This window comes from Osmerus mordax, chromosome 7, assembly GCF_038355195.1.
Source record: "Osmerus mordax isolate fOsmMor3 chromosome 7, fOsmMor3.pri, whole genome shotgun sequence".
NCBI lineage: Eukaryota > Metazoa > Chordata > Actinopteri > Osmeriformes > Osmeridae > Osmerus > Osmerus mordax.
Genome location: NC_090056.1, coordinates 13519217 through 13540250, shown reverse-complemented (window position 1 = coordinate 13540250; position 21034 = coordinate 13519217). Strand labels below are relative to the sequence as shown.

At 46.1% G+C, this 21034-nt stretch overlaps 1 protein-coding gene and 1 long non-coding RNA gene across 2 annotated transcripts in view; both read right to left on the bottom strand.

Annotated features, from left to right (window-relative positions):
• Positions 1 to 21034, bottom strand: part of LOC136945346 (uncharacterized) — a 174428-nt gene that overhangs the window by 36216 nt on the left and 117178 nt on the right. The gene's annotated exons all lie outside the window — the stretch shown is intronic.
• Positions 544 to 20426, bottom strand: LOC136945805 (glutamate receptor-interacting protein 2-like). The gene is made up of 24 exons (XM_067239869.1): positions 20387 to 20426; positions 17499 to 17579; positions 16601 to 16736; positions 15197 to 15342; positions 14991 to 15077; positions 14817 to 14892; positions 13981 to 14126; positions 12800 to 12947; positions 12525 to 12694; positions 9895 to 10023; positions 9372 to 9539; positions 8443 to 8629; positions 6450 to 6595; positions 6275 to 6355; positions 5048 to 5114; positions 4449 to 4594; positions 4038 to 4182; positions 3634 to 3764; positions 3250 to 3429; positions 2988 to 3147; positions 2180 to 2294; positions 1691 to 1891; positions 1075 to 1221; positions 544 to 967 (listed from the first exon to the last, which is right to left on the bottom strand). The coding sequence occupies exons 1-24, from the start codon at positions 20424 to 20426 to the stop codon at positions 776 to 778; spliced, it is 3225 nt and encodes a 1074-aa protein (XP_067095970.1). The 3' UTR covers positions 544 to 775.

The window sequence follows — 21034 nt, the reverse complement described above, 5'->3', positions numbered from 1 at the left end:
CTTGACGTCAGGATTGAGGGTTTGGAAGGGTGGGGGATTCTAAAATAGAAATGTTTGTGATACTTGGCAAGAAGCAGAGAGCATTCTATCTATTTAGGGTCTGTGTTCTGTCCCTATGGGTGGCAGCGAAGGGGGCTGTGGTGGCCGGAGGAGAGTGCCAGGAGCCAAAACATGGCTGAAATAATAACCAAGACCTGATGACCTGAGCCCAGCAACACTCCTCACAATATGAACATGGATATATATGTGTGTGTGTGTGTGTGTGTGTGAGAGACAAGGAACCAGGAACAAATTTCAATGACAAAAATATGTATATATAATGAAAATGTCGCTGCTCTGTCTTTTGCATGCCAGCCTCTTTGGAGGAAGTCCTGTTGCATTTGGAGTTTCTCAAGACAGTGTAGTGTTTGTTTGTGTGTGTGTGTATTCTCCCAACAGTGTGTGACGTTATGCCTTCCTAGTTATGTTACATGTGGCTTAGCCTTAGCTGTCCCGGAGCCAGAGCCTCTTCTGGTCTCCATCCCATGAACACGGTGACCGGTACTGGAGATGTGGAAGACATGGGTGCAGCAGCGTGAATGGGAGTGTGTGCCGGACAGTTATATTGTATTTGTACAGTTGTGTATCTTCTCAAGTATGTGGGTGTGATTTAATGCATGTGTGAGTGCATGATGACCACAAATAAAATCATTGCACGCGCATTGCTTAGATTACATGTAGTGTTTCCTGTATTTTCAAAGCGCTATTGGTCCATTGATAAGCCTAGAACCTCGGGTCACAGAGCGTAGCTGTTGGTCCTGTGCTCTGCGAAGCAGAAGAGTGAATCAGAGGGGTACTGGAAGTCCTGAGGGGTCTCTGCCTGTGCCAGCGGGTTCCTGCTGATGACCATGTCGAGGCTGTTGCCTGCTTCAGAGATGAGCGGCACAGTCAGGCAGCAGTCTAAGTCTCGGGTCCTGGCACGGTTCACCTGGGAGGAAGATCAACAAATGAACAAATGTGCTGTTTACATGTGCCACAAATGTAAACAATGGAGCAGCAATTCACAGAAATACATGTGAATGATACCTGATGTACCTGTAGAATGCGGTCATAGGGTTTCAACCCTGCCTGGTCAGCCGGACCATCGGGGCGGATCATGTTGACGTACACACCTTTCTCCAGCAGGCCATCTGAGACGCTGAAGCCAAAGTCTCTGCTGTCCGGATCCTTCTCCAGGGTCATCTGTAATCATAGCACAGTGTCAAATCACCGGACGCACCAGGTTGTTTTGGATTTTAGTTTTTTTCTTTTAGAGATCCTCATCCAGACTATCAAAGGTTGCTTAGATGCATTTCCAGAGGTTATTTACTTCCAGAGCCTATTATTCATTCACACCAGGAGCCAGCCAAGTACAGTACAGTGTGATGAGCCCTGTGTTATTAAACTGCAAGTCCTGACTAGCCCAGTGGATCCACTGGGTCCAGTTACACCCCAGTGCTGCACATGGCATGCTAGGAGAGGGGAGGGAGGGTGAGGCGCTGGGGAAAGAACTTTATTCGACTTAGTCAGTATTTTCAGAGGCTAATTTTGTAACAGTGTTGGTGTTAAAATAGCTTTTGTTTTGCATTAAACCCTACCGTTTTTGGATAGGCAATTATTTTGTGTGGATATTGACATTGAATTGTGTTGTAGTATTTCATCAGGCCTAAACCTTGTGAAGTTCCAGTGTTGTGGGGGATGTGATCTCTTGGGGGTCCCCTGGGGTCCTGGGTATTCTGGGTCTGGTCCTGGTGGAGTTGGTCTCTGTGGTATTGACCTCATCCAGTATGGTCTCTCTCTTGATGGAACTAACATGGCTTTGGGACTTGGTCTCTTCCAGATACAGACTTAGCGTACTGCCTGTCATGGATGCCTGAAAGAGGACAGTGTTGTGGCTGAATTAAAGGCAAATTATAATGTGGAGTGCTCTGGCACACATGCACGCACGCACACACACACACAGCTTGACAACAGGACTGGGCATTGAGCCAATGTCTTTGCTGATCTAAACAGTAGCAGGTGTCTGGCCTGTCAGGTCAGATTTAATAATTGATTACAAAGCCTGACGATTATCATAATGCTTTATCTGGTTTGGTCATTTTGTCTGACATGGTCATTTGAATACATAAGCAGTACACAGCCAGGGGGATATGAACCCTACCTCCAGGTCCCTGAGTATCCCTGATTGGCCACAGGTCTCTAGGTCCTGCAGGGCCTGGCACCAAAAGCTGTCTTCCTGGTTCAGAGTGCCATGGCAACGAGGGGGGCTGACGAATCTATGACAACGCAGGAACCAGAACATGAGAGCAGCCCTGCTGTCTGGGGACCGGTCTGACAGCGTTCTGCTAACGGCGCCATCTTGCAAAGCACCATGGGTGATTCAGGATCTGGACTGCATGATGGAGAGAGCTCCTGTACAAACGTGGCCTTCAGGCCAACATGAGCGGAACACTAATCTCTCTCATCACAAAACGTTGAGAAGTCCTTCAGCACAGACAAAGCCTTCATGCAGTTCCCTTTTATAAAAGTAATGTCACCCCCAAAAAAGCATTTAAGAATTGAAAATATGCAAAAGGAAGACACAAAAGTTCAGGAAAAAAGATTCAAGAGTGAGGTGACAGACAAGGCAGAAGTATCCTTGGGCCCTTTGGGGACTTTTGACGAACGGTTTGATGAAGACATAGAAGCGACAGAGAAAAAGGAGTGTTTATGAGAAACCCCAGAGATCTCGTGGGCAGTTAGTAAAGCAGATGAGAGAGAGAATACCTGAGAAAGAGAGGAAAAAGCACAGATAAAAAAAGCACAAAACATAAAGCATAAAAATACTGTTAGACATAAATGAATCACTTGTAAAATAAAGAGAACACACCTGCAAGACACTTTGAAATGGAACAAAGGTCTTTGTTATGCCTAACAAATACATGGGTCAGTGTGTAAGAGATTGGGGCCATTTGGAGCAGCAGACTCACCCGGCAGACTTGTCCCAGTCATCCTCACTGAACCTGCCATCGTAGAGGGTGGCATGGTGGCCTAGGTCTGTGTAAGTGGGGGTGTGGTGGGTCCTGTGCCTGGTGCGTCTCCACTCGTTAGGGTGAAGAGTCAGGTCGGCAGCTCTGTGGAGATAGGTGCCTGTACACACAAGGAACAAGAACTTTAAAATCATCCGAATGAGGACAGATGAGGCCTCTGTAGACCACATAGCGTGTCACCAGGTGTGGAGGTGAGGAGCACCTTGGCTGCCATAGCCGGCGTCGATCCCGGACCCATCCCAGGAGCTCAGGGCTGAGTCCACGCTCGGGATGGTGGCAGAGTACACGCCTGAATGTTTACTGGTCTTCTGGGATTCTGTCAGCTCATCCTCCGTGTCACTTAGAAACCCTGTCTGTTCTGACAACCGCTGACCGTCTGACTCTGACAGGGGTCAAAGGGACAGGAGAAAGGAGACAGGGGAAGAAGGTAGGGTGCAAGAGAGAGGAAACAAGGAGGTGGGGTGGAGGAGAGAGAAGACAAGGAGGCAGGGGACACATGTAAGACGAGAGACCAGAAATAAAGGCCATGGTTTTTGCATCCAGTGTGGGTGGTAACAGACTCCAGCTTTGAAATGAATGAACCTACGTTTCTTGATCTTGAGGGTGACGGTCTCCCCGGCCATCTGTAGGAGGTGGATGGCCTCGCTCAGGGGCTTGCCCTTCAAACTCACCCCATTGATGGCTAGAACACGGTCCCCAATGTGGATGGCTCCCGTTCTGGAGGGACACCAGAGCAGAGTCATGTGAGGGGGTATGTCAGACTGAGTTGGTCGTCTACATCTTTGTTTGGGCCTACAAGCTATCTGGCTGCCCAGTCTGTTGACACTGCAACAAAGGAGCTGAATGACAACACCAGTCTGGTATTGTTGATAGTTTATTGGCACGTTTCACAACATAGTGAGGCTCTGACGGCATGTGATTTCCAAAGACCACTAGAGGTGTCTAGGGATTGTGTGGAATTCATCTAAGCGATGAGTCCTACACTCTCACCTCTCTGCTAGGCCATTCTTGGAGAGTCCAGAGATGACGATGGGGTCAAAAGGCTCCTCTGTGCCTGAGATGGTGATGCCTAGTGGGCCGTTGTAGCGCTTCAGCTCCACTGTGTAGATGATGGAGCCTGACATCTCCAGCTCATCTGCAAGCAAAAAGAACACACACACACATGCGCGAATGTGCACACACAAGTTACATAAGAAGTAAACTGTCTACAGTAGACACATCCAGGTCACATGCTGCACAAGTGCACTGCACTCATATAAAACATGCATAAGCAGATTTGTTACAGGACAAATATAGACGCCATAACAGTCTGCCGGCCCTGGATACAACATCCTTTCAGCAGTGTTTTCTGTGCTAACACTAACACTTGCTTGCCAAGGCTTGGGTATGTACTGTACATACCGGCGTTGTCCTCATCCTTCTGGATGCGAAGTTTGACCATGTCCTCGGCCTGATGCAGAACATGCATGGCGTCCTCCATGCTGCAGTTCTCCAGACGGACGTTATCAATGGCCAGCAGCCTGTCTCCTGGCTCCAGAGTGCCTGTTCTACCAGGGACAGTGGGGGGAGGAGGGCCATTAGAAGGGGCAGGTTGGACAGTTCAGGTTTCATCATCCAGCTGTATAGGGCCATCATGAACAAGTGCATTCAAGTTGTCCCAGTTGTAAAGAGATGGAACACAGCATACTTACAGCATTTATTTATCCCCTAACATGTTAACAGATGTGTGTACTCAAGTGGAATATACAGAGAAGCACATACATGATAAACACTTTCTTTCAATTCCCCCTAGGGATACATCCTTACTGCACACACCAAACCTGCACATACATGTACATGTGACATACCCAACATCAGTCAAATTCTCTTTGAAGACAATATAACTTCCCTACAAATTAGCAGTGCCTATCCATAGCAGTATGGTCTCTGATCACAAGATATTGTTGTTCAAACTGCAAGCTGATTGTATCAGACTAAATCCTGCATGTGATATCCCTTACCTGTGGGCAATGCTTCCTTTCCTGATGTCAGAGATGATAAGGGGCTTCCCAGGCTTCTTACTCGCTGCTAGAAAACAGAGAGACATACTAATAGGTTGCATAGGGATGATAGCTGATCAGTAGAATTTAGGTGAAGTATATATACTAGTGATACTATAGACAACAAACATCCCCCTCTAAAGCCACAGCCAAACCAAAAACATGATTTGATCTTGTTCCTGATGTTTTGATAATGCATTCCTCGCCACAGTCCAAAGCTGAAGAATCAACTGAATCTGTCTGTTCTCGCTGGCACAACCTTTCTGAAAGTCTGGTCTTTTCTGACCCTGTGTTCCTAACTGTGTTAAAGCCAGAGAGGGCTTGTGGTCAGGGAGGTACGGGATCAGTATTTGTCAAGTTTCAAGTTCAAGGTTATTGACATTTGTAACAAGTACACTGGAAATCTTTGACCCTGCTCCTCTTGACAATTCCTAGAGGCCAAGAATAATCCAAGGTATAAAGCTGGCTGTTTTCAACTTGATGGGGCTACACTATATCAGTGCGTTCACCCATACCAAGGGCATGGCTTCTTTGTGTGGGTTTCTGAATAACTACGATAATATGTAAAGATATAACCTGCTGTAATACAATAGTTGTTTAACTGGTATTCCTAGAGGCAGGTAATGCAGTCCCAGTATTACACTGTACCCACCATATAAACAGCCTTTGTGTGTTGAAAAAACGATTTAATAATGCTAATGATATGTAACAATATTTGATCTACCCAATATGTCTTTATAAAAAGAATGTATGCCTGAAACTGATGATTTATCTGATCAGTAAATTGTATTGTTTTTTCTTGCTAACATATTAGCCCTCAGCTGCCTTAGCTGCAGCTCCAAATGCTTATCACACATTTGGCAGCTTTGGATATGTTTGCAAACTGACTGTTAAAAGTATGTGGATGGCAGGCCTGTCCAAGAGAGGAACCAGGCAGCTGACAAGAGTGTTACTCCATATCAGTTGTCCCTGGCTGCTCAGCTGAGACAGAGCATCTTGTACCCAGAGATATGCATATTAACATTTCTAACGATCATATTGACTTTGACATTTCATTCAAAGTATCAGTCATTTCGCTGGTTCTTCTTATGCAGAGTGAAAATAAATCCTAAAGTTCAAATGGATTTGTCCAAGCTGTTTATTAAGTTAAGATATACTGCTCCCTGCTGTCCGTGTCTGGTAACTCACCACTTATCGTGATCCCCAGTTCCACTCCTCTTCTCTTGGGTAGTTTTACATGGAATGTGCCACTACTGGGAACAACCGATTCTAAAGGAAGAAACAATAACATGAGATTACCTAATTACCAAACATATTCATTCAGTCCTTCCATCTGAGGACACAGGAGGTTAGGTTGTGCTACCTGCGACATCAAACTCTATCTCCAGGGTAACCTTGTTGGTGAGGGCAGCATCTCTCAGCAGCTGATGGGCCTCCTCCAGGGTTCCCTCCTCAGTGGGGATGCCGTTGATGGACAGCAGTCTGTCCCCCACCTGCAGAAGACCAATCCTGACAACACACACACAGGATTGAGTTCACACCCATAGGATGAGGATCAAAAGTCATGGCTTTTGTGTTGCATTTCCACAAGCCTGGGTCCCTGTAACAGTTTGAGGTTTATCTTAGCAGACAACAACTGTGTCCACATCCGCAAGGCTGTTCTAAGGTTCCTATCTGTTGTTGGTGTTCAACATGTCACATGAGCTAGAGACATTATCTTTCTGATGAGACGGACTGTCGGCCCGAAAAAGGACGAAGGATGACCTCAAAATTGCCCATATTGGCGCTTACTTTTGGCACAGCAAGCCTGCACGCAGGAAGGTTCACACGCAACGTGCCCACAGACACACACAGACCCAGCGCTCAGCCCACAGACACACACAGACCCAGCGCTCAGCCCACAGACACACACAGACCCAGCGCTCAGCCCACAGACAAACACAGACCCAGCGCTCAGCCCACAGACACACACAGACCCAGCGCTCAGCCCACAGACACACACAGACCCAGCGCTCAGCCCACAGACACACACAGACCCAGCGCTCAGCCCACAGACACACACAGACCCAGCGCTCAGCCCACAGACACACACAGACCCAGCGCTCAGCCCACAGACAAACACAGACCCAGCGCTCAGCCCACAGACACACACAGACCCAGCGCTCAGCCCACAGACACACACAGACCCAGCGCTCAGCCCACAGACACACACAGACCCAGCGCTCAGCCCACAGACACACACAGACCCAGCGCTCAGCCCAGACACACACAGACCCAGCGCTCAGCCCAGACACACACAGACCCAGCGCTCAGCCCACAGACACACACAGACCCAGCGCTCAGCCCACAGACACACACAGACCCAGCGCTCAGCCCAGACACACACAGACCCAGCGCTCAGCCCACAGACACACACAGACCCAGCGCTCAGCCCACAGACACACACAGACCCAGCGCTCAGCCCACAGACACACACAGACCCAGCGCTCAGCCCACAGACATACACAGACCCAGCGCTCAGCCCACAGACACACACAGACCCAGCGCTCAGCCCACAGACACACACAGACCCAGCGCTCAGCCCACAGACACACACAGACCAAGCGCTCAGCGCTCAGCCGACGCATGCTTACCCCCGTAATTGTGAGGGCAAGCACAGCAGCACTGTCAACTAGGATTAATTCACTACTACAGAGCAATTCATTAACCTTGCGTCAATTCTGAGACGAACATTACCGCTGAATGTTCTGCTTGAGTCACTTCTTCCAAACTGCTGTTGGTCTTTAATGGTATCATAACACCCAAGGGACTTGGCCTTGTGTTGTTCCCACAGACGCCATCATTAATCTTACAAGACAAGGGCAGAGACCACACACTGACCTGATTAGGTCTTTATGCTAATTGATTGCAGCGTGTTGCTTTAATCAATAAACAGATATTAAAAGCTTCTAAACTCAGGGCCAGTCACAACATCAGCCACCACCACTGCTCTGTTTGCTGTGATGGATGCACACCCTCCAGCGAAGCTACAGAAAACTATTCTGATTTACACAAACATTTTATGATGACCTTCGTGTTGAGCCCAGGGATGAGGTACTGGGTACATATGGATCTGCTGGGGATGCAGGGTAAACAACTTACAGTTCTTTACAACACGGTTGTGTTTTGAGACTCCTTTCTCCCACACTACTATTTGCTGCTCTGTATATGACTAAGACTCGGCCATGGGTTCAAGGTGACTCCTTATATAGTATGTATATATGTATATATATATATATATATATATTTACATATATGTGTGTGTGTTTTGTATGTGTGTGCAAGCATTCATGCGTGAGCAGGGCTGAACGGGTCACCTTTCGGCAGGGCTGTCAGGCTCAATGAAGCGGACGACAGGCGGAGCAGACAGGGTCTCGGTGGCAAACACTCCCCCCTGCAGCTGGACCCCGAACCCTGTGAGTGGATCTCCCCTCAGGACGACCTCACTGGTCTCCACGTGAACAACCTGTCCCCCAGGGCCCACTGAGCTGGAAGCTAGTGATACTGAGGGAAGGGAGAGATGAAGGAGTTTAAAAAAAAACAACAAAAAAAAAAAACACCCACAGGCAAGAGGTGGAGAGCGTGACACACAGAGGGAGAGGGAGAAAGAGAGAGAGAAACAGGGAAGAGAATGAGTCACCCATCATGTTAAACGTCATTCATGTCTCAGTCAGAGATAAGTCGGATCTGTCACAACAACGCTGCAGGAGCGGTGGAGGAGGATGGGAGGCGTGATCTACAGCATCACAGAGCATCATGTGCAGTAAACCGACAGATCTACAGCATCACAGAGCATCATGTGCAGTAAACCGACAGATCTACAGCATCACAGAGCATCATGTGCAGTAAACCGACAGATCTACAGCATCACAGAGCATCATGTGCAGTAAACCGACAGATCTACAGCATCGCAGAGCATCATGTGCAGTAAACAGACAGATCTACAGCATCGCAGAGCATCATGTGCAGTAAACAGACAGATCTACAGCATCACAGAGCATCATGTGCAGTAAACCGACAGATCTACAGCATCGCAGAGCATCATGTGCAGTAAACAGACAGATCTACAGCATCGCAGAGCATCATGTGCAGTAAACAGACAGATCTACAGCATCACAGAGCATCATGTGCAGTAAACAGACAGATCTACAGCATCGCAGAGCATCATGTGCAGTAAACAGACAGATCTACAGCATCGCAGAGCATCATGTGCAGTAAACAGACAGGCCCTCTCTGCTCTACGTACGTGAGCTCTTGTGATCCTTCTTCCTGTGTCTCCTCTTGCCCGTGGTGCTGCGGGGGCTAGTGGGGGCCACGAGGGGGCCAGAGCAGGGCAGGGTGCTGCTCCCCTGGCTGCTGAAGCCTGAGGTGGCTGTGGAGGAAGGGGAGGGGGAGAAGCCACCACACACCAGAGCTGAAAGGAGACATACTCCAAATATCAACTTGCTGGAAGGGAAAGAGATTAGCGACAGGCAAATGTCCCCTCAACACCAGACACAACACCAACACAATGCACGCACACATGACTGCATGCATGGGGACCCCAGCACATCTAACTTGATAGTCAAGCCAACATTTCATATTTTATATTCAACCACAAAATTAATTTTGTGTAAAAAAATTAATAATCTGTAAATCTGTTCAACCAGTTTTGCAGAGGAACCTCTCAAGTGACAACGACAACTTCTTAGAAACAGATTGATGTAACATGCTGAGGATGGCTCCATACAAAATCTCCTGCAGTCCCTCCATCAGGGCGGAGAACTTACATTTGCAGTGGTCCTGCTGGTTGTGTGGGTGGCTGGGACTGCTCCATGTCTTACAGTCTCTGGCATGCTGGGGGTGGCAGAAGTTACTGCTGGGGTCCCAGTGGTGGTGGTTGCTTTTTTGGACTTTCACTGCACAGCCAAAGAGACAAATACAAACCGGTCAATAGAAAAAACACCCCAATTCCTCTGCTCAATGGTGTGCTAAATTCCAACCATGAAATGTTATCTTAGTTTCCATGTCTAAAATTACACCAGTACACAGAGCCCTCGGGATAATTCCTAGCGGAGTAATTGATATTTAATGTTTTCTTCACGGTACACCAGATTAAATCCTGTGGTGTAATATTTTTTTGTGACCATCGGAAAATCTGTGAGACACGTGTAATTGAATTCATTGAATGGAAAAAGAAGGAGTAGTGAAATCTGTCTGACGAGCTTACTTTTACTACTCAGTTTCAACAAAACTGACTGCAGATTAGAAAACATTGTACAGTGACACTTTCAGGAAGCCAGAAGATAATCAATGAAAAGTCTCTGTGAGGTTTGTTGTTCTATCAGAACTGACATTAGCTGGTCTGATTCTGGGAGGGGTACTGGAGACAAGATGTGACATGGGTCCTGATTGAACTCAGCTGAAAGCTTGATTGGTGACGAGCCTCATGATGAGACATGCCCTTGTTCATCTGATTGGCAGGTCAACATTCCAATTAAAATCAGTAAAACAATTCAACTGAAGTCTTATGTCTTATGTGTGGAAACATTTGAAGATAAAAACCCAGATAAGAAAGCACAAAAAATGTATTTACAGTTTCTCCGTAATTCTATTGGTACCTTCACAAACAGAAGGAATATTTCTAGATATCTCCATGGAACATCCATGAGGGACTATTGAGCTGTAACACACACCTGAATGCTGGGAGGTTTGCAGCTAAACATGAGTCAGTATATGCCATGTTTGACAGTAATCCTTGGTGTCCTCATTAGTGCAGTCCTAATCTCTGACAACACGTTCACGTGCAGCAGGGATTTAAAAAAGGATACAGTAGCTCTTCTCATGTCTCCTGTATGCAGACACTTGGTGTAGTCCTGAAAGCTGGAAACACACTATACTGTGTGTAATACAACCTCTACCCCCCCCCCCCCCTTTTCAAACAGGCACATTCCAATACTGCCAGACCTGTACAGTTTTACACTTATATTAAACTCACCTAATGGAACTGCATTTTCCAACTTTCCTGAAACATTAATATCTAATCCCTTACAAGCCATATCAGGCCTAAATCCCTTGAGCAAATTAGACAAATTGAGTCTTATAATCACGTCTTATCCAGTGGGAATGAACTGTAACTGTGAAATATTCATCTTTTCTAAAGGCACAATCTTTGTTGAACTCTAAATTGGAAGGCCAGGGATATAACTTCATACTTGGGTTTTGTTGTCTTATTTTGTATGCACTGAAGTGTGTGAATAAAAGACAACAGGATAAATGTTTATAACCTTAAACATATTATTGTATGTCGATAGTGAGATCACTTTCTTATTTACCATGACATCTACCAGTGTATGCTGTACAAACTCCTGGGCTAAGCACACTGGCAGTAAAACTAAGACCCCAGTTAAGACTTCAGAATAAAGGCCTCCTGATAAACTTGAAATTAGAGCATGGCAGGGAGGGCTAAGCTGCTGCAAGTACAAAGGAATCAAACCATAGTTCCACAACTCAATGTCACCATCTGATGGTTCTTTGTTCTTTGTATGTTCTCATTTATTAAGAACCCTCCTGATACTGCTGACTCACTAGCATGGAATGCATGGTATGAATGTGATCTCCGATAGCATGGATAGGATGCATTCATTTGTGTCTGCGTGCGTGTAGCTTGTTAGTCTTGCATGCATAAGAGGCTGAGGCTGTACCCCAGAGCAGAGGGAGCATAGCTGGCAGCCCTCCACATATGCAGGGTGAATCAGATCCAGTAGATGAGGGCTATGGAGGGCAGCAAGCCCCTAGTGACAACAGCTCAGTCCACAGTCACAATACATATGGTGTAATCCAGCAAATCTACAGTTTCCTTAGCACAACTACAAATAACCTACATTATGTCAACATATGTTTGGTTAACATTACAAGATATTACCTCGCCATAGTTGCCCTATTGCCTACTTTGAATTCACACACAAAGTTGTATGCCCAGAATGTGTCCTAATTCTGTATCCATCTCACCCAAGTTTGCACTCATTCCCTCAGGCAATGAAATGTATTGGGCTGAAGTATACATTATGCCATTATGACATCTTCTCTGGTGCATTTTAGTACCAACCATGTGTGTTAAGATTCATACAGAGCATTGAATATGTGCACACATGGTGGAGAAGTAGAGACTGAGAACACAGTGCCAGGGTCCAATCCCTGTCATGCCACATTAAAGAAGGCAGGGTTGGCCCCCAAAGGTCGCTTTCCATGTTTCTTCTTCATGTGAACCCTTCCATAGGGTTTCAGGGCCTGACAAACGTTCAGATGCTTTCAACCAAGAGAATAACCCTTTGGCAGTTTAATCTATTTAAGGAAGTGACATGAAGCTGTACATGGAGGCTTTAAGATGCGTAGGACTGATGCCACCTGCTGGACTGACCTGTGTCCTGGGGCCTGATGGGAAGCCTGCTCTGATTAGCCGGTAGGATCTCCAATTTTACAACGTCACATGTGCTGGACAAAAGCTGAGTGGCTTCCATCAGGGAACAGTGCTCAGTGCTGGTGCCATCAATAGACAGGAGGAGATCGCCACCATGTAATGCCCCACACCTGTGAGAGGAGAGAGATGAGACTCAGATTTAAACAAAATGGTATCTCATCTCAGACTTTGCCATGGAGAAAAACCTTGTCCGTTTCTTTTCCACCCAGCCTCACCTCTCCACCACGCTGGCAGGCTTGATCTTGTCGATGACAATGACCTGCTTGTTCCTGTAAAGGGAGGTGGTGAGGCTGACGCCAAGACTGGCAGACGGCCCCTTCACTATCTCGACCAGCAGGGGACCAGAGGCCTGCTGCACCGCTTCTGAAACACACACACACACACAGCCAATATGTGAGATACCTGAGAGAGTCAGTGATAGGCTTGGTGTATCCCGTAAAGTAAAGGGGCATTGAGGAACTGCAAATGCAACATTTATGGCACATTTTAAGCCTTAAAAGTTTTTTAGGGCTTTTTCATTCCATTCAAGCAAGGATATAAGGATGTAAACCTGAGCCTTCTTCAACAAACAGTTAGCTACAACAAGAAGGACGGCAGCTTGTCTCAGTGGATTTCTTACTGAATGACACAATAAATGGGCTAGAGGCATGATGAAAAAAGCTATGACATACAGAATTGTCAAAGAGAAGGGCGTGTTTGTCTGAGACCCTGTCTGGAACTCATGTCCATCCTTGTCCTACTGTAGAATGTCACCCTGCCCGTGCAGAGCAGGGTCCTGGCTGACAAACCCATGGCTGTCGCTGACTTATAGCTGTCCCGAGGGGCGTGTTTGGATTGCCAGATGAAATAATGCTACGAATTCCCCCCACTGGCGCAGGGAAAGTCATTTACATGTCTGAGGACAGACTGACATTTGACCCCTGCCAACGCAATCTGTTTGACCTTCTCGTTACCTTAGAGGGTATCACTCTACATGCAAGGAGAGCATCTGTCTTTCTGTCTGCCTATCCATCCCTCAGTCAGCCAGTCCATCAACCACGAACCAGTCCATCTATCTATCTGCCTGTACGTCGAATGGGGCAACAGAGGTGTGTCTCACACCTACTGTAGATACTAGGGTCAATCTTTTTGGGGTAATCTGATACATTTTAAACATAGACCCATACTTAGACAGAGCTGCATTATCATAAACGTCTTTTATTTTTCTCCGATCTGTGCTAGCATCCATCATGTCCATGCTGACATCAGTTTTGGGGATGAATGACCCCGTGTGACGGCTTGAACACTAACATGCACTGAAAAACATTCACTCAGACCCAACAGCCACGTTATCCACCCTCAGAGCTATGTTGCTCTTCTGTATTCTCACATATTCCTAGTACATGTGTGTGCTCACCCATGACGGAGATGTCATACTCAATCAGGAACAGGGCTTCCTGGCCGCATTGCATCAGCATGGTCAGAGCATCAGCATGCTTCTCCCTGTTTAAGGGCATCCCGTCCATACTCAGCACGCGGTCACCCGCCTTCAGAGTGCCCTCTCTGGGGGGAGAGACAGCCAGGTGGGGAGACAGGGTATGGGGGGGGGGGGGGGGCGGAGGGAGACAGAGAGAGTTAGGGAGAGACGAGGGTTGGACTGTTAAACAGGTAGATGGGCGTGACGAGAGAAGGTTTGGGTTCTTCAGAGCATTCACCTAATCACTAAATAGCTTCCAGTATGGCCCATCCTGAGCAAAAGAAAGGACATTGGAAAAAAATCCTCCAAACATCAAATCTCCCATAATGAAACATTCTCTGTGTTACAGCTGTATGAGTATACTGCTGCCCTCAATTATTCCCAGGGTTAAGTAAGTGCAGTGAAGCTATTCTTATCAAGCTAATCTTTTCACCTTGAGAGAATCATTTCCCTTTCCACTATGGATTCAACATTAATTAAGTTATATACAATAGAGTCAGTTCCATGTGATATTTTATTCATGTCTTGAAGCATCATAACATTATTTAAAGCCATCATACATTGCAAGGGACCAAACAGACCCTGAAGACAGCATGCTGATCCTCATGGACAACAAGGCACTGCAGAACTATACTGACTCATGAGAAATTATTCTTGAAAATGGACAACACATACACATACATATTTATTCATACATATGCCGAAGATATGTTTGCAGTCACACACATATATATACACACACACATGTACACACTGACTCCTCTGCACTTGTTCACCTGTCAGCAGGGCCCCCAGGCCTGACGCAGGTCACCACCAGAGGACGAGACCTGTGCCAGTCTTCATGGAAGCCTCCTGGAAAGACAAAACACACACAAACACAGTCAAGTCTAGATGATGTGGCAAAAAAATGGATATGCTCTGTAATATGGCATGCCTGTCAAAATGCCCACCTCTCATGACAAACCCAAAGCTATTGCCTTCCTTGTGTAAACACACCTCAATGTTCTTGGATATGACACCTGCTGGAGTGTTCTGGACTAAGGGAGAGAAAAACAAGAGACAGACAGAGAAAGGGTGAGAGAGGCCAAAAAACACTATTACAGGTGAAGTGGTGTGAGGTAGGACAGCTGGATTGGTAAAGGAGTCTATCCCGTACCGAAAGGGGGCAGCTCGTACTCCACCTCCAGCACCACCCGCTCCCCAATGTTCTTCAGCAGGCTAATGATCTCATCGTGGCGCAGCTTGGACAGGTTGATGCCATTTACTGACTTGATGTAGTCTCCTACATTCAGCTGGTCACTCCTGCAGAGACAGACACAGCAGGGCTGTATTCCTTGGTGTAGCCTTCATTTTGAACAGGATATCACGTTCAAAGGAATCACACATGTTAGGGTAACAGTGTAAAAAACTTCTATATATATATTCCTCTAACGACTTACAGTAAGTACAGGGACATCCCCCCGAGGCAATTAGGGTGAAGTGCCTTGCCAATGTCATTTAACACGGCCAGGGAATCGAACCGGCAACCTTCTGATTAATATCCCCATTCCCTAACCGCTCAGCCACCTGACTCCTGTTATGAAGAGACACGTCCAGCAGAGGACAAACAGTAAAGGTTCCAGTGCTGAGATGCTATCTTTCATAGAGAGATGGAGCTATTTAGTGTCTCGCTCACTCATGCGCTTGTCTGACTCAATGTGGTGCTCATTGGGATGCTAATTAAATACCTCCAGGCTATAACCAGTCTGAGCAAGGATGGAGGACAGAGACACATCATCGTCAGCCAAGCTAACCCTGTCATACAGTCTCACATACACACATTGTCCCTGCTAACCGACCTGCCATCTATGGTAGGGTGATTGAAATCGTTTATTAAGGAAAGCTGTTAAATCAGCATTACCACTACTGTCTTGTCAGGCGATTGAGTTTTATCTTCCAACATTTACCACATGAGTCAGTGTGTGTGTGTGTGGGTGTGTGTGTGCGTGTGTGAGAGAGAGTATTTCCAGTGTGTGTAGTGTGTGAAGGAGAGGGCTACAGTCACATGCTGCTTAGTCATTAAAAAGCGTGATCTCTCCTCTGCATTTTCTCCCTCTTGTTGCTGACGTTGGTACAAAGGATTAGATCTGAATCTTAATTAAGCTATCTTTGATGAAGCAATATTTCAAAAATAGACATATTAAATGATTATGCCTGTTGAGTGAATCGGGCGGCAATTGACCACAGCAGGTACTCTGTAAATTCTCTCACTGGCTCATAGAAAGCGTTATGATAAATAATGTGAAAAGGAAGTAAAGGAAGTTTGTGGATTTCATGAGCGGTTGAACATATTCATATACAATTTTGTTCTGAGAAGACTCTTTCACAAACGTGCCCTGGTGAAATATCAGTCCAAGGCAACACATCAGCCAGACTGCAGCTGATTCAATGGAGCGTCGGTGATCCTGCGGTTAAAGCAAGCTGGTGTAACTAGACAACACATGTGTCGAGGAGGGTAACACATCCAGACAGTTTGGTGTGGTCGCCAGGTTATAGCTTTGTCAGCCAGAGAATATCTCACCTGGCAGCTAGCCCTCCTGGCCGCAGGTTAGAGACTCTAGGCTTGCCTTCTTTATCCGACCCCCCGGAGATGGTGAGGCCCAGACTGCTGCCCTCCCTCTTCCACAGGTCCACAGTGGTCACTCCTCGGTACTCCTCTGCTGACACACACAGGTACACACTCAGCACTAACATCTGCCTGACTCTGATCCAGCTGTCTGTTACTACGATCACAGCTAAACTCTACTGTGTTTCCGTCGCTATCTCTCCATCTATCTTTCACACATGCACAGACACGCATGCACAGATATGCAAATGAGTCTTTCTCTGCCCTATCTCCTTCTTTCCTCTCCATTCTATGGTTAGACTGATGGATTTGGGAGGATGTGGGGATGAGGTCCACCCCATTGTAGCCAAGTAAATGCAGTTGATGGACTGAAATTCAGGGCATACAGTTCAAAGAAGGCCATACTGAATACAATAGTGATAACTACAGCTCATATATTGAAATTCCATTCTCTTCCTGACTTGAATTGGGACTGAATTGAATTGGGAGTTTAGCTGAGAATGGAACCTACAGACATTGTTACACTGTGCTTGATCTCATTCTGTCCCTGGGGACAGCCACATTGTGCTGTGCTGTTAAATCATGTTCAATGACTCCCACTAAGAGATAGTACAAGCTTAGTACCACTGACAGGTATGCCACACAAGCATTTATTTCCCCATATATAAGCATTACAAGATATTCAAAACAGTGCAACATCTATCATCTGACACTAAGCAGACAAGATGGGAAATGTGCAATCATAAAGTGACAATGGATGTGCTTGACTGTCAAGACTATTCTCTTTGCTTGTTTGTTAAACCTCAGCATACAGAGGTTCCGCAGTTCAGCTAGAGATATGGAGACAGCGTACCTGATAGACTGTGTCTCCTGGAGGAGTGGGAGTGCTCAGACCCTCCAGAGTCCTTGCCACCCTTGGAGTAGGGTCCATCATCTGCAGAGACAAAAGGGAACATTTGGTGGCTGGTGTACATGTTTAGAGAGAGAGAGAGAGCTTCTACGACTAGTGTGTGAGGAATGTGTGGACCTGAGGCATGAGGCAAGTCAACATTGCCACATTCTCTTTCCACACTTACACAGCTGCCATGGGCGCTGTTAACCCTTTGGCCCTTATAACCCAGCGTGGACACTGGGAGGCAGGTCAACAGTTAGGACAACAACAATCTTCTGCAGGCTCTAAGCTAGCTCAAATAGAACAGATCAAAGGCCCCTTTGAGTCCCTGACAGAAGACACTGAGAAACTCATCTTTTGACAGGAGACATCTGCAGGACCATGATGCATGAACATGGAGGCAGGGGAATGTTCTTGAAGGAACAGACTGTGGCTAATGAACTGCTCAGGCATGTGGAGAGAATCCCCATTTTCTCATTTAGAGCAGCTGCTAGAACCAGGACATATTCCTGCAGTTCCACTGGGATACAATGTTTTTTCCTGCTCCTCAGTGCTAGCAGTTTCTGCCACAGAGCTGGACCCAGCCTTCATGATGGGGAATGTGACTCTGCACTTTCTAATCCTGTACATCCAGGATGACCTTTTCCAGGAAACCCAACCCAGGAAAACCATAAAACTTTGAATTACTACGTTATTGCACAGTCAAGGAATATCCATGTCAGGTTATAGATGTATAACGTATGTTGATATTCTTTCGTCTTATCCGCTTCCCAGTCTGCGCAGCGCTGACTCACTGGGACTTCTGAGACCACACATCCTGTACAGAACAGCAACATGAGGCTTGACAACCACTAATTGAAAAAACCTTTACAATTGCTATAGCAACATCTGCATGAGCATGCCATGGTTTCATAAAAGATACTGGCACTCTACTTTGCTCATTTCCAGCTATTATAATATTCTAGAGGATAATTTTTTATACTGTATTTATGCATTATTACTGTGTGTGTGCGTGCATGCATGTGTGCGTGTATGAATCAGAAGTCAATCTATTTGGTTTCATGTTTATCATTTAAGCCTTAGCTCAGACCTGTCAGCTAAATTCCCATGGCCATTATAAAACAGAGAATGCCTGAGGTCAGAAAGCCAAAAATGTCCCATTTAAATAGCAAGGACCCACTCAAATGAGTGAATAACAATATCCTATTTCAAAATGGCTTCCTCTTTCTTTCTCCGTTCCTCCATCTGCACTGATGTGAGAGAATTAGACTGGTGAGAGCATAAGCCTGGCAGGCACAGGTTTAGATCTGTTCAGATGAAGATAAAGCCTTTGTCAAACTTGTGCTGGTCTGGAGGGGAGGATAGGCTCGGTTAAATCTGCTCAGTTAGAGGAATATATATTGATAGATTGTTGGCTAGAGTTGGATGATAGATTCACATTTTAAAGTGAGGAAAACAGCAAGCAACAGCAGGACATGCCAAAATATGCACGCTGTGATGATGTGCAACCTTTTATTCACTTCCCTGCACAAATATCTTCAACATCTTCAGGGCATTTACACACACATAGACACACGCACACACACAGACAGACATGAGGGTAGAAGCTACATAGGCATTCACACGTGCTCAGAATCTCTCTCTATTTCACACACACACACACACACACACACACACACACACACACACACACACACACACACACACACACACACACACACACACACAAATGTGACAAATGTAGACACTTAATGATAGGCAGAAGTGTAGTAATCTCACAGCTTCCTCTGGGCCCTCACAGTCCAGCAGCTGTCATTGCATTCAAAAGGCAACATGAGCTCTGGGTCACACAGACCCAACTCACTGCACGTGACTAAACACTACTGTACACTGCCACCCTCCAGCCATCGTCCTCTTGTTCTCCTCCCGTCTTGTTCCCTCCTGCACCTCCTCTACCACCACCATCAGTGGCTCTGACAAAGACAACTAGCATTTAGATAGATCTGATACATCAGCAGACATGAACACTTTTTTGTCTGTAAAAACTCTGAAAGCATTTGCTTATGGGTCTGAAAGAGAGTAAAATAACCAATTCAACCAAGCCAACAAGACAGTTCATTGCTTTTGCATCAGTCAAAGGGGATACTTGTCAATATTGAACAGCATCTCCAGAAACCTTAGGTAATCCCATTAATGTAATTATCTGCCAATCAAAATGAGGGCACATCCCTATCATAACCAATCAGAATGTAGGTTAAATAAGGGGGCTGCTGTGACAATGGCCATGGAATCACAATTCTATTTTCAGACACAAAACATTATTTATATACTGGGTTTCACCAGACCCAGTTAGCATTGCTCCATGTGTCCCAATTTCAGAGTACAAGCAGGCAGGTATTCACTAGCAAATTAAATGTCATTAAGATCTATTGTACTACTTCACTGCATCAATAGGTACACTGTTACATTGTGTCCGTGTTACATTGGAACACAGAAGAGAGTTCTGTCATTAAAAAAGCAGAATAAATGGGCATATAACAGAAATATGTCATAACAGCAACAGGGGAGCAACTCTTCATGACAGGGGTAAGCAGGGTGACAAGACTGTCAGCTTTGTGTCACAAGCATAGAACAGCGTTAGGTTACTGCTTCTCAGAGGAACAGCATACATTCCTAACAACAAACTTTTAGGACAAACAGTTACAGGTGCTGATGCAGCTACTGACTGCCTACTACAGTTGAACTACCACCGCATAGTGAACAGGACCCTCCCCTCTTAACACAACAGGTACAGTATATGAGCATATCACCTCCTCTGGTGCAGATCAGGGACCAGCAGGGAGTCTTACCGATGCTGTTCTTCGCCTCTCTCCTCAGACCACAGAGCATGGCAGCAGTTTGTCACAGCATCCGACCGGAGGAAGCAGCCTCTCTCTCTACAGCCGGCCAGTGAACTGAGAAGATCCTGGGAGTAGTGCTGGTCCCCAGAGATCTCAAGTCCCACTCACTCCCTCAACGACTCAGAAAACCCAGGAGCACCATTTTCTTCTCTTTCTTGACTTGGTACAATGTCAAGTACATGGTTACCCCACACTGATTGCAGCTCACGATTAAGTCTTTCTTTTAAGAAGAATGAAAGCATATCAGAGTCTTGCCCAAAAACGGATATATTTCCTTACAGTTAGAATATAAGGAAAAAAATTGTATGTAAGGCTATCTTATCTGTTCTTAATTAAGATGTCATACTGACATGCTTGCCTCTTGTAAGATGTCATTCCCCTGAGAGATCAAAGACAGGGAAAGCACATGATCAAATACAGGAATCATCTTCTGTTCTGTTTCCTTTCCTCCCATCTTGCTGTGGCTCCTTTTGAGGTATTCCTAGTCGCTCTTCGTATTCTAGAGGATTAATCATCCCCCGTTCACACACTCACACTCGAGCGTACACACAAACCCACTCTCTTCTCTCACATACACTCACCCTTAGTGACACTTTA

Excerpts from the sequence above, each read along its gene's own strand:
- LOC136945805 (XM_067239869.1), bottom strand. The coding sequence starts at position 20,426 with ATGCTCTGTGGTCTGAGGAGAGAGGCGAAGAACAGCATCG. Across the intron at positions 4,595-5,047 it reads AAAGGAAGCATTGCCCACAG|AACAGGCACTCTGGAGCCAG; the intron begins GTAAGGGATATC and ends TGTCCCTGGTAG. Across the intron at positions 3,430-3,633 it reads CACCCTCAAGATCAAGAAAC|AGTCAGACGGTCAGCGGTTG; the intron begins GTAGGTTCATTC and ends GACCCCTGTCAG.